General features: G+C 38.7%; 1 protein-coding gene across 4 annotated transcripts in view; it reads right to left on the bottom strand.

Annotated features, from left to right (window-relative positions):
- The window catches only part of LOC148625374 (uncharacterized), a 342,046-nt gene extending 336,183 nt beyond the window's left edge, over positions 1-5,863 (bottom strand). For 3 of the 4 annotated variants that reach the window (XR_015919909.1, XR_015919908.1, XM_088568877.1), the window contains exons 1-2: positions 3,942-4,062; positions 2,205-2,400 (exon numbers count right to left, since the gene is read on the bottom strand). Coding sequence is in view for 2 of the 4 variants with exons in the window: in XM_088568877.1 (XP_088425003.1) it covers positions 2,205-2,374 (170 nt within the window). In the remaining 2 variants the exon portion in view is untranslated. Of the gene's footprint in view, positions 1-2,204; positions 2,401-3,941; positions 4,063-5,704 lie in introns of those variants that run through there. The other variant, XM_088568878.1, reaches the window with a different exon arrangement.
- Between the last annotated feature and the right edge of the window lie 8,324 nt (positions 5,864-14,187).

Raw genomic sequence — 14,187 nt, 5'->3', positions numbered from 1 at the left:
AATACAGAACAGTTCGAAATGAACTTGTCGGAATATATCTATCATAAGAAAATGATTCATTGGTTAATTATTCGGCTTTAACGCCCAGGCAGCAATATTATAGCTATATTCAGGCGATGAACATAAAATGGATGATTAAATAAACATGTAATGATGATGAAATGAAAAAAAGTGTGTTTGTTTGTTGGGTTTAAACGTCCGAGCAGCAATATTTCAGCTATATTCAGACGATGAACATGAAATTGATGATGAAATGAAAAAGGGATGGGACACAAGGATAATGGGGTCGACAAATTTTGATTGCCACTGGAAATAGGGAGAGGTGGGTAGGGTCGGGCAATTTAGCCTCCTGTGGCGGAACCCTATGGTTCCTACTCCGGGAGAATACCACAGTAGAGTTCTTTAATGTGCGAGGAACGTGGCATCTTTCCCAACACGGTGCACCACTATGGTTGGCAGTCAGGTTTTCCGTATTATAGCCTGACAACCCCAGCATGTAACACGCCAGGGGTACCCCATTTCACCAACTGGGGCACACATCCCAGTTGCTCTGTGGGCAGAGCGCCCTAGCCCCAGCTTGGGTTCTGAGCCCTATTTAGTCGCCTTTTACGACAAGCTTAGCGCTGCTGCAGGCCTATTCTTTTGACACCCGAACCTGCACTGATACTCTGGGGACAACAAAATTATTCTCAATGTTAGATGTAAAGTAACAAGACAATAACATTAATCCTGAACATTATTGTGAATGCACAAAATAAAATACGAGGAAACGCGATACATTGTAGATAAAAAATACTGCAACAGATACCTACAACTGATCCACGGCAAAAGCTCACAAACTTTGATGGGACAAAAAATCATTATTTAGACACCAATAAAAAAAATAAAAATACATAATATATCAAGAACACTAATTAAAAGTCAAAATACAAACAATGTAGATTTTGGGGTTCTCGTGCGGGCAGATCTAAGGGTTAGTTAATAACAGTGTATAGGTACATGCATGTGTGCATGAGTGAGGATTACTCTATAGAAAAGTTTAGACTTAAGAGTCTGGAGAATGGGTTAGGTAAGCTATTTTGATAACTTTGAACCTTTTGAGTTAGTGTAAGCGTTAGATACACATGTATGCATAGCTTATTGTAATGCCAATATAATCTCGTGAATACTGGTTTCTAGTAAATACAGGTAGTAATAAAATATGACTGCATAAAAACCGGACATTGATCCCTGTTATGTGAATCTCCCCATTTCTCCTCGTCCGTCCGCGAGTACCACAAATAGTTGTTATAAATTCTAGAAGTGTTGGTAGTGTTCACTATATACAACATATATATGTACGAACATGTTAGCAGCCTCTTTTAACTTATTATTAGACAAACGAGGGTAAGCAAAGAAGATATCTCTTTGAATACTAGTTACATATTGACGAAGGGGGCCTAGTTGGATCCAGTCCAAGTCTTATAACTTTTATTGCATGATCTGTTAGAGAAAAAAGGGAGAAAAAGATGGTTTTAATGGATGAAGTTATTAATGTACACAGTCAAACATTCAAGTTTGTGTGTGTGTGTGTTTAAATTTTAATATATGTATATTATTGCTTCGTTTTGCAACTGGTTGTCCATATTTATCCCGCATAAACTACATGTAGCAAAATTTGTATATATTTTACTTTCTCTAAGGTCGTTTTACCTACGGCTAGATATTTGCAATATCAAACCATAAACGATGTGATATGAAATAGTGATATATGTAAAATTTACTGTTGTGTGGTTGTGTTTAATTTATTTTCGGTCAAAAGCGAAGTTATGACGTTTCTTTCGATATCTTGGTTACGTCAAAGAGAATAAGGTTTAATAACTCGTGAAAGTTGAATATTGCAACATATATCAATTCTCTCTATTTAATTTCAACATCATAATAAACGAGTCTTTGCGAGTTTGTTATGATGTTGAGATAACCCCAGTTGATATTTTGCGATATTCAACTTCCACTCATTATGAAACATGTATTAAATTTTAAAACTCAATACGTGAAAACACATTCACAATAGGTCATAATTTCACCTCAGTGTGGTCAGTTGTCCGAGCCTCTTTTACATATAGTTGACATAACTTTTTTGAAACCTGCAATTCATAATGTGCCTAATTTAAAAACAAAAGATAAAGGATTGTTTTCTTTTAAAATGTATTCTTTTCACATACCCTTTTTCTTCTTTAACTGTTACGTATTCCGGTGGTTGGCCCATTTCAACAGCGACATGTTGAGCATACTGCGGTGGTCGTTCATTTCCACCAGCAACATGTTGGGTATATTCCGGTGGCTTCTCAATATCAATAGCAACGTGTTGCGATGGTATCTGGTTCGTGTTCATTCTTAGTTCATACGTTTTTTTCTGCTGTAATAACACGAATATCCATAATAATGATAATTAAAAACAAATATAAAATAAAGTGACTACAATAACACGCCTAGTGTTGGAATCCCATATCTATGTTGTCTTACATGCGATTCTAGTATGATAAATATACATGTAGATAATACAACGGTCGTCACAATAATGAAATAAAACGAGCAGTGATATGGGCTAATACAAATTAGAACATCCACTGTAAGTCTGTTTTTGTTGAACTAAGGTTAACAAGGAAATTCTACTTTTTCAGTATTGACACTGTATAGTTATTTTTGCAATGTATCAAGCTACATTTTTTTGCGAGTTAGATTTATCATATTTTTGTTGATGAATCGATTATCGAACAGACTCTGCTTTGCACTAGACCAACCAACACACTTACCAGATCTTTACTGTGTTAGCTCACAGTCTCACACTAATATACATTCCGACCCCGAGCCAACCAGTAACGTTCAACGAAATGAGAAATTTCATCTAGAAACTCTCATCGAGTATCTCGAGAACGAACTATTAAACGCGAGCGTAAAACATTCATAATACTAAGCACTGTTGTCAATTATTAAAGAGAATGCATTTCGTCAAATATACACAAACATGTTCTAATTACATGGACAATGGTTAATAATATAGTAAATCACATTAAAAGTAGAAAAAAGAATGCTTTATCGCATAAGCTAATTAATAAGACATAATGATGCCACAATTTTGCCGCAAAAACAAATATGCTTGAAAGTTCTAACTTAATCTTTATTTTTTACTTACATCCAGAAAACTATGTCTTGACACACAAGAAAAAAAATATATTCACTCAATATGAAGTTGATTTATTGTAGGGGTTTAACGCCCAGGCAGCAATACTTCAGCTATATTCAGGCGATGAACATGAAATGATGATGAAATGAAAAATGGGATGGGACCCAAGGATAATGGAGTCGACAAATTTGGATTACCACTGGAAATAGGGAGAGGTGTATAGAGTCGGGCAATTTAGCCTGCTGTGGCGGAGCTCAATGGTTCCTACTCCGAGAGAATACCACAGAAGGGTTTTTTAACGTGCGAGGAACGTGGCATCTTTCCTAACACGTTGCTCCACTATGGTTTGCGGTCAGGTTTTACGTATTATGGCCTGACAACTCCAGCATGTCACATACCAGGGGTACCCCTTTACCCTACTGGGGTACACAACCCAGTTCTCTGTTGGCAGAGCGCCCTTGATCCCCGGCCAATGTTCTGAGCACTATTTAGGCGCCTTATACAACAAGCTTAACGCTGCTACGGTCATATTCTTTTGACACCCGGGCCCACACGAGGCACTAAATATTAAGTTGTTTCTTGGGTGTGGACACCATTTCCTTTACAAATATTTGACCGGAAAGTAACCATAGAGTGCAAAATTGAAAGAACATCAGAAATTTGGTATACTTCAAGCAATTCTTTTGTCCTTTTAATGCAAAAGTTATTATAAAAAAAAATTCATGGATTTAAGTCTACATATTCAAAACTAAATCTTTAAACACTATATGCTTATCTTTCAGTTGTTTTTTTTATGCCATTGAGTCCACTTATGGTCCCTTCTCTTTCATCCTAGCATTTACTTTACTATTTGGTGGTTATTCCCATGACAGTGTTACGTTTAAGTATGAGACATGTGATCAACTATTGATTTTTAAAGGCCTGTTAATCGATTATTGACAAACTTATTAATCAAATTAAATGTCACAGTAACTTAAAAATGTAATACGTAATATCTGCAAAATGTATAGTGTAAAGTAATATTCGTAAAAGTTTAGAAGAAACATTTCAACAGTCACAAAAAATACAGAAATGTTTTGTACTGTATTTCCTTTGCAGTCAATTCTATAACCCAAAGTAGCAATTCAATAACATTTAAAAGAGCGACAACAAGTGTACAAGAAGCATGCTTGAAAAAGGATATTGTACAAATATTGCATACATAATAAACCTTACTGAGCGCGCTCACATACCCCACGCATCCCCATGTTGGATACTAAAGTAATTTGTTTTTGTAAGAGAAATACATGTAGAAGGACCCCGATAAAAAGGAATAAGAGTGTTGTTTAGGCGTTAGACCTTTATCTTCTAACTAACTTCTGTTACTCAGAATTGTAGTTTAAAACTCCAGACTGTGATTTCTTTGTTAATCCAAAGTAAATATCGTTGTAGCAAAATAAAACGTACACTTGACCTATAACTTATCATGGCGAATTAATATACCAAAAATCATTCCGTAATCTGCAAGCGTTTAGACAAAAAAAGTCAGAAAAGCGGTTATTTCTATGAATTTAGCTACGTTCAAGGCCCGTAATTTTGGTAAAAATCATTATGGCAGAACCAACTACAGCCTCGTCCTGTAACTTATCACTGTGAAGTTAAATACTAAAAATTATGTCAATATCTGCAAACGTTTAGAAAAAAATCCGGAAAACTGTTATGTCTGAATTTTGTTAAGTTCAATGCCCGTAATTTCATTAAAAATCATCGGAGCAGAACGAAACGTGAACTTGACCTATAACTTAATATCATGGTATACTTGTATATAAAAAATCATGTCAATATTTGCAAGCGTTAAGAAAAAATATCCGGAAAACTGTTATGTCTGTGAATTTTGTTAAGTTCAAGGCCCCTAATTTCGGTAAAAATGATCGGAGCGAAACGAAAGCTAAACTTAACCTGTAACTTATCATGGTGAACTTGTATATCCAAAATCATGCCAATATCTGGTAGACTAGTACTTAGAAAAAAAGTCCGGAAAACTGAAGATGGACTGACGGACGGGTCAAAAACATTATACCCTTCGCAACTTGGGAAAGATGCCACGTTAAAGAACCCTGCTGTGGTATTCGATAGGAGTAGGAACCTTTGCGCTCCGCCACAGGAGGCTAAATTGCCCAACCTTTTTCAATCGAAATTTGTCGACCCTATGATCCTTGTGACCCATCCTTTTTTTTCTTCATTTCATGTTCATCGTCTGAATATAGCTGAAATATTGCTGCTCGAACGTTAAACCCCAACAAACAAACAAACAAACAAACAAACCTTCGCAACTTCGTTGCGTGGGGTATAATAAGTGACAAAAAGAAGCAACATTTTAAAAGGGAAAAATGAACAACATACAGATAAAGCGTGACAAAACGTACAAAAACATACCTAAAATTTTGTGCCTACGGTAAAACACTGAACAAGAGACAATGTATGTTATCAATCTTTAGTACGAAAATAGTTTTTTTTTTATTTGCCAAAATATTTAGCAATTTAATGTCTTTTACTTACGGTTGTTTAATTTTTTTTCTGTAATCAGATATCTATCCGAGTTAATTTTTTGAATATTAGTATACTTTTACTTCCGGAATAAAAAAAACTAGTGTTTCACTGAAACAAGAGTACTGATTTTGGATTAGGTTAATCTGCCTAATATGATAGCAAGGTATTTTAAACTCAAGATGTTAGCTAAATAAAAATAAAACACTGCAATTTTTTTAAATTATTACATATAATCAAGTCACCAAACACAAACGTGAACAAGGTATTTACAACCCATAAAAACGATAGTCAAATCGATTATCTATGTTAAAAATAGTTTTAAGGAAGCGTTTTATCTATGTTATAGCTCTTGCAACCGTAGATTTATAGTCATGAAAGGTACTTGAGTTCAATGTTTTTAAATCAAAGACTGTAGATCTATAATTGATCACATATTCACGTACAATGGATTTTGTATGTTTATTGTAGCCATCGTAGCACTATCGTTATGAAACCTAAGTGTGGCTAACTTAAGAAATTTGTTAAAACTCTCTAGTTAGTTTTGTTTGTTTGTTGGGTTTAACGTCCGAGCAGCAATATTTCAGCTATATTCAAACGATCAACATGAAATTGATGATCATATGAACATGAAATTGATGATAAAATGAACATGAAATAATGATGAAATGAAAAAGGGATGGGACACAAGGACAATGGGGTCGACAAATTTTGATTGCCACTGGAAGTAGGGGGAGGTAGGTAGGGTCAGGCAAGTTAGCCTCCCGTGGCGGAGCCTTATGGTTCCTACTCCGCGAGAATACCACAGTAGGGTTCTTTAATGTTCGAGGAACGTGGCATCTTTCCCAACACGGTGCACCACTATGGTTTGCGGTCAGTTTTCCGTATTATAGCCTGACAACCCCAGCATGTCACACGCCAGGGGTACCCCATTCCACCACCTGGGGCACACATCCCAGTTGCTTTGTGCCCCCGGCTAGGTTTCTGAGCACTATTTAGTCGCCTTATACGACAAGCTTAGCGCTACTGCAGGCCTATTCTTTTAACACCCGGACCTGCACAGGGCCAAAAGAAAATCAGAAACATTTTCATACCGTTTTCTGACAGATGAAACACTGAGCCTGCAGGATATATTTGTCCTGTGTAGTGAAATGGATGATGAAATGAAAAATAGGATGGGACACAAAGATAATGGGGTTGAGAAATTTTTATTGCCACTGGAAATAGGGAGAGGTGGGTAGGGTCGGGCAATTTAGCCTCTAACCACTATGGTTTGCGGTCAGGTTTTCCGTATTATAGCCTGACAACCCCAGCATGTAACACACCAGGGGTACCCCATTCCACCACCTGGGGCACACAACCCCGTTGCTCTGTGGGCAGAGCGCCCTAGACCCCGGCTAAGGTTCTGAGCACTATTTAGTCGCCTTTTACGACAAGCTTAGCGCTACTGCCGGCCTATTCCTTTGCCACCCGGACCTGCAGGGGTCCCCGCCGAGTTGCTCTTAAAAAGTCAAGTCCGGGGTAGACAAACGAGGAAAGGAAAACCATGACCCGTTGAATAAATCAATTTTCATGGTGCAGATGGATACACCATAACGATCCACGAGTTCATTAAGACGACCATAAAACTCCTGTAGTGATGACTGCAATCATGTAGCAACATAACCCTGGTCCAGAAGCCTATTTGTAAGAGTTCTAGCGCGATACATTTGTTTGTTTGTTTGTTGGGGTTTAACGTCCGAGCAGCAATATTTCAGCTATATTCAGACAATGAACATGAAATGGATGACAAAATAAACATGAAATGAAAAAAAAAGGATGGGTCACAAGGATAATAGGGTCGACAAATTTTGATTGCCACTGGAAAAAGGGGCATGGGTAAGGTCGGGCAATTTAGCCTCCTGTGGCGGAGCGCAAAGGTTCCTACTCCTATCGAATACCACAGCAGGGTTATTTAACGTGCGAGGAACGTGGCATCGTTCCCAACACGGTGCACCACTATGGTTTGCGGTCAGGTTTTCCGTATTATAGCCTGACAACCCCAGCATGTAACACGCCAGGGGTACCCCATTCCACCACCTGGGGCACACATCCCAGTTGCTCTGTGGGCAGAGCGCCTAGCCCCCGGCTAGGTTTCTGAGCACTATTTAGTCGCCTTTTACGACAAGCTTAGCGCTGCTGCAGGCCTATTCTTTTAACACCCGGACCTGCACGGGGCTCTAGCGCGATACAAAAAGTCTGCGTAGTTTCGGCAATCTCTGGCATAACGTATGAGTTGTGATACGCTGGTGCTGAAGTGATATGTGGTATAATAGCCAATGAGACAGTCATCCACCAAAAGCCAAGGAACGAACAGTTTAACTTCTACAGGTCACCATATGGTCTTTAATGATAATTAATTCTGGTTAAACACTTTATCTGGGTGTCTTCCATGCAAAGCTTGGTTACTGTTACATATGTATACAGTTGAACCTCGTTAAGTTGAAGGGACCAAGCAAAAATGTTCGAGTTATCCGAGATTTCGATTCATCCGAGTGCAAGTCATCCGATGATCCGAGGGAAAATTGTATTGGAGTAAGGGGAGTTTTACTGGGACTTGGAAATTAGTTCGAGTTTATATACATTAGACTAAAAATTTCCAATTAAAAGGTTTTATCTCATAAATTCCCGCTCGAAGCAGACTTACTAATTGAAACATGAAAAGTCCGGAACAATAAGGTGCACTTTTTTATTAGTGATTTTAGTTATGTTTTATTATATAAATATTACTGATGGACACGTTAGTGTTTATTTCTTTTGCATAGTCAAACCAGGGCATGAACAGTATTCAAATTTACCCGAAATACCTAATAATCAGCTTTGTTTTTCAAAGAACCACCGTAAGCGCTATATTGGCCTTCACATTGAGATTGATTGATTGTTGGGGTTTAACGTCCGATCAGCAATATTTCAGCTATGTTCAGACAATGAACATGAAATGATGATGAAATGAAAAATGGGATGGGACACATGGACAATAGGGTCGACAAATTTTGATTGCCACAAGAAAAACGGAGGGATGGGTTAAGGTCGGGCAATTTAGCTTCCTGTGGCGGAGCGCAAAGGTCCCTACTCCTATCGAATACCACAGCAGGGTTCTTTAACGTGCGAGGAACGTGGCATCTTTCCCAACACGGTGCACCACTATGGTTTGCGGTCAGGTTTTCCGTATTATAGCCTGACAACCCCAGCATGTAACATGCCAGGGGTACCCCATTCCACTACGTGGGGCACACATCCCAGTTGCTCTGTGGGCAGAGCGCCTAGCCCCCGGCTAGGTTTCTGAGCACTATTTAGTCGCCTTTTACGACAAGCTTAGCGCTGCTGCAGGCCTATTCTTTTAACACCCGGACCTGCACGGGGCCTGATTATATGTTACTTGGAATCTTTACACAGGATATGGGCCCATATTCCCAGTAAGAGTAACTTTCTCTGGAGCAATCTAGCATGGCGCTGCACCATGCTGTCTCCATTGTGAACTTTACAATGTGCCCCAACCTTGTAAATCCCAAATTTCAATTGTAAGGTTAAATTTGTCATTTTAAACTGATTTGCACATACGTAAATAGTTCTTTTGTGTTTCGTATACCTATTTATGACACTTTTAGAGCATCACACTAGGGTGGAGGCTGTTTATTTAAAACAAAATATTGATTGATTGGTTGTTAGGGTTGAACGTCCGAGCAGCAATATTTCAGCCACATTAATTCAGGACATGAAATAATGATAAAATGGGATGGGACACAAGGATTATGGGGAAGGTAGGTAGAGTCGAACAATTTAGCCTCCTGTGGCGGAGCCCTACGATTCCTACTCCGGGAGAATACCACAGAATGGTTTTTTAACGTGCGAGGAACGTGACATCTTTCCCAACACGTTGCACCAATTTGGCTTGCGGTCAGTTTTTCCGTATTATGGCCTGACGACCCCAGCATGTGACATGCCAGGGTTACCCCATTCCACCACCTGGGGCACACAACCCAGCTCTAGCCCCCTGCCTTCCTGTCAATGTCCTAAACACATTTTAATAACCATGACTTCATAATTATTTGGGGGATTACTCTATCAGTGTTTTAAAACCCCTGGGCGATAGGTGAACGTTGTACAGAATAACAATATTTATTCAGCTCAAGTGTCTTCAAATTAATATACATTTGTATTAGTTCTTTTGTAATATTTATGTATTTCCTTTACAAATTGGTTACGTTATCATCGTCAAATATCCACATCGTTTGTGACAATACACAAGTATGTATGAAAAATGTGTTATTTTCGATTCAATCCACCATTCAGATTTACATTAAAATAAAGGCCGGTGCCAAAACAGAGCAGATAGCCTTGTGGCCCCACGCAGACTTTCGCTTACAAAGAAAACAAAATATGAAATATCTTTAATGTGTCGATTTTCAGCTAAATTTGATTTACATGTCTATTTCATTTCTTCATTTGGTTGTCAGTATAGACCCTTTTGTGCTAACGTTGGGGTAGTCGATAAGCATGCGTAGAGCATACTCAATATACACTTCCGCGAGGAAAATTCTTTTGTTCTACCCAAGCTCTACCTCGCGGAAGTGTACATTGAGCATGCTCACCAACTTACCACAAAAGGGTCTATAGAAGACTTTGCAAACCTGCAATAGTATTGTTTCTTGTTTCTGATGTATTATTATTTAACCATTTTTCTTGATTTAAAAAAAATTATTTCAGTTACATGTGTTTGTTCATGTTCATTGCTATATATTGCCTTTCTTAGACCGAACAACACACACAATAAAATATTCAAGGTATCAAAACATGAAATAAAATCAAAGGCTGCTATCCAAGTTGAAAGAGTTGGATCTTTGACCATCGAGAGAGGTGATTTACGAATTACAACCACCTAATTTTGGGGAATAAATGTCTTTCAACAAGAGTGATTTTAGAAGCCACAGTTTTCAATTCTGAAACCATGTCACGTTAAGCCACAAGGGCTACATGGTCATATTATCAACAAAGGAAAATTTTTAAGCCTTTTGTAAGGTGCACACAAAAAAAGTCAGTCTTCCACATTTCAGATGTTTATGAAGATATTAGATTTGGTGAAACCAAAAAAAAATCTTTAAAGCAGGGGATAGTAAAATGACAGACCATGGCAAAATGATCAAAAGTATTTTTGCATCAAGAGATGTTCATATACCATTTATGTTCAGTGGCCGCTCACATCTGTCAAAGACGGACGAGTTTTTTTTTTTTTTAAAAGAATACACATTGAGAGCATTTTTAGACTAGCAAAAGTTACAAAATAACAAAACAAAAACAAATTTCAGAGTATGGTTCAATTAAGTTCCAGGATTATTGTTTGCTTCCCTTTGGCTAATTTTAGAAAATGCCTTATCGACAAGTTGGCCTGACTCTTACATGACACGAATCTCTGAACCAATGGAAAACTCATTACCTGATTAAAACATTCAGAGGACACTACTGAAATTGAAATTATTTCGTGCAGATTAAAATGACTATATTCAATTTTTATACTCAATTGCAGTTTTTTAAAATTATTTATGTTGACATTTCAGTTGAGTTATAAAATACTTTGCAGTTACATGTAGCAGCTTAAATCGATCACAGGGTTGTAATCCTGAACAGTTGCAGCGAGTATGAACACCTCAAGTTTGAGACAGCTTTGAACTTTGTGATTAGACATTTGCCAGAGGACAAAAATTTGACATTAAACTTTTTGTACCCCTTATTCTAAAAAAGTTGGTACCGCAACCATGAAAATTAATACCAATCTTTCTGTAGTGGATAGAAACCTTTATAAAGATCAGCTAATATACATTTATGTCATAACACGACAACTAAGTGTCTACAGACAACGACATTGCAAAAGCATTTTGCTGGTTTAAAAACTTCTTTTAAGTGTCAATAACATACTAGTAACGAAAAGACATAAATACAATATGTGTTATTATATTCAGATTTAAATTATGTTCGAAAATTGTATCTTAAAGCAAACATAATAAATGTTTATATGATTGTTCATTTCATTTTTGTACAAAGTAAAACTAAAACAAATTTTGTCATTAGTGAAATGTTTTGCTTGTTTGTTGGGGTTTAACGTCCGAGCAGCAATATTTCAGCTATATTCAGACGATGAACATGAAATTGATGATAAAATGAACATGAAATGATGATGAAACAATAAAAGGGATGGGACACAAGGACAACGGGGTCGACAAACTTTGATTGCCACTGAAAACAAGGAGAGGTGGGCAGGGTAGGGTCGGGCAATCTAGCCTCCCGTGACGGAGCCTTATGGTTCCTACTCCGCGAGAATACCACAGTAGGGTTCTTTAATGTTCGAGGAACGTGGCATCTTTCCCAACACGGTGCACCACTATGGTTTGCGGTAAGGTTTTCCGTATTATAGCCTGACAACCCGAGCATGTAACACGCCAGGGGTACCCCATTCCACCACCTGGGGCACACATCCCAGTTGCTCTGTGGGCAGAGCGCCCTAGCCCCCGGCTAGGGTTCTGAGCACTATTTAGTCGCCTTATACGACAAGCTTAGCGCTGCTGCAGGCCTATTCTTTAAACACCTGGACCTGCACGGGGTGTTATAAGTGAAATGTGACTATTTAATCAGTTGGAAGGAGTACAGTTTATTTATTTATATATTTATACTATATTAAATCAGAAGCAATGAATGGCAATCAATACATAGAGAACAAACAATCTTGTTTATGTACAAGAGCACGATTGCAATATTATTCATCATATGATATTGATTTAACATGTAAATCAAGAAACCTATTACCTACTAAGAAACATGTTTTTCGTATTTGTCACAAACATGTGGCCTTTTACCTGGTCATAGTATATGTGAACTCTATGGCGCCTCGACTGCCCATCTACCATTCTTAAGACGGGAAATTCTGTTCCTGGTTTGATTTCACTTCTTCCTAAAAATTGACATTCTCTATCAAAGATATTTCACCATCACTGTTCATTCTTGACTAGCACCAAGGTACGGATGAGTAAAACTTACAAACAGGACACAAGGCTAACATTTCAAATTCATTTTGCCCCGTGCAAGTCCGGGTGTTAAAAGAATAGGCCTGCAGCAGCGCTAAGCTTGTCGTAAAAGGCGACTAAATAGTGCTCAGAAACCTAGCCGGGGGTTAGGCGCTCTGCCCACAGAGCAACTGGGATGTGTGCCCCAGGTGGTGGAATGGGTACCGCTGGGGTTGTCATGCTATAATACGGAAAACCTGACCGCAAACCATAGTGGTGCACCGTGTTGGGAAAGGTGCCACGTTCCACGCACGTTAAAGAACCCTGCTGTGGTATTCGATAGGAGTAGGAACCTTTGCGCTCCGACACAGGAGGCTAGATTGCCCGACCTTACCCACCCCCCCTTTTCCAGTGGCAATCGAAATTTGTCGACCCTATTATTCTTGTGTCCCATCCTTTTTTTCATTTCATGTTCATTTAATCATCCATTTCGCCCCGTGCAGGTCCGGGTATTAAAAGAATACGCCTACAGCAGCGCTAAGCTTGTCGTATAAGGCGACTAAATAGTGCTCAGAAACCTAGCCGGGGGTTAGGCGCTCTGCCCACAGAGCAACTGGGATGTCTGCCCCAGGTGGTGGAATGGAGTACCCCTGGCGTGTTACATGCTGGGGTTGTCAGGCTATAATACGGAAAACCTGACCGCAAACCATAGTGGTGCACCGTGTTGGGAAAGATGCCACGTTCCTCGCACGTTAAAGAACCCTGCTGTGGTATTCGATAGGAGTAGGAACCTTTGCGCTCCGCCACAGGAGGCTAAATTGCCCGACCTTACCCATCCCCCTTTTTCCAGTGGCAATCAAAATTTGTCGACCCTATTATCCTTGTGACCCATCCTTTTTTTTCATTTCATGTTCATTTTATCATCCATTTCATGTTCATTGTCTGAATATAGCTGAAATATTGCTGCTCGGACGTTAAACCCCAACAAACAAACAAAAAAACATAAATTCAGATCCTTTATATGACCAGCGCTTTTGTTTTAGAACACTTACCATGACACAAGATAAACCCAATCGCAACTTCTCGGCCAATCTCGGGATTAACATCGAATGTATAACGAATTCGGATTTTGAATCTGAAGCGTTCCGAGTAGGTAATATGGACCACTTTCTTGTTTACTATGGATACAAGATGGCGACTGACGTAACACCAGAAATGATTGATTGTAAGGATTTAATGTCCGAGCAGCAATATTTCAGCTATATTCAGACGATGAACATGAAATAGATGATAAAATGAACATGAAATGATGATGAAATGAAAAAAGGGATTGAATCTAATAGGGACGACAAACTTTGTTTGCCACTAGAAAAAAGGAGGGATGGGTAAGGTCGGCCAATTTAGACTCCTGTGGCGGAGCGCAAAGGTTCCTACTCCTATTGTATACCACACCACGGGTCT

The sequence above is a fragment of the Perna viridis genome, chromosome 2 (assembly GCF_037379345.1).
Source record: "Perna viridis isolate PV_CMFRI_1.1 ecotype Kerala chromosome 2, ASM3737934v1, whole genome shotgun sequence".
NCBI classification, from domain to species: Eukaryota; Metazoa; Mollusca; class Bivalvia; order Mytilida; family Mytilidae; genus Perna; species Perna viridis.
Note: the sequence above shows the minus strand (reverse complement) of the source record. Positions and strands in the feature narration are given on the sequence as shown.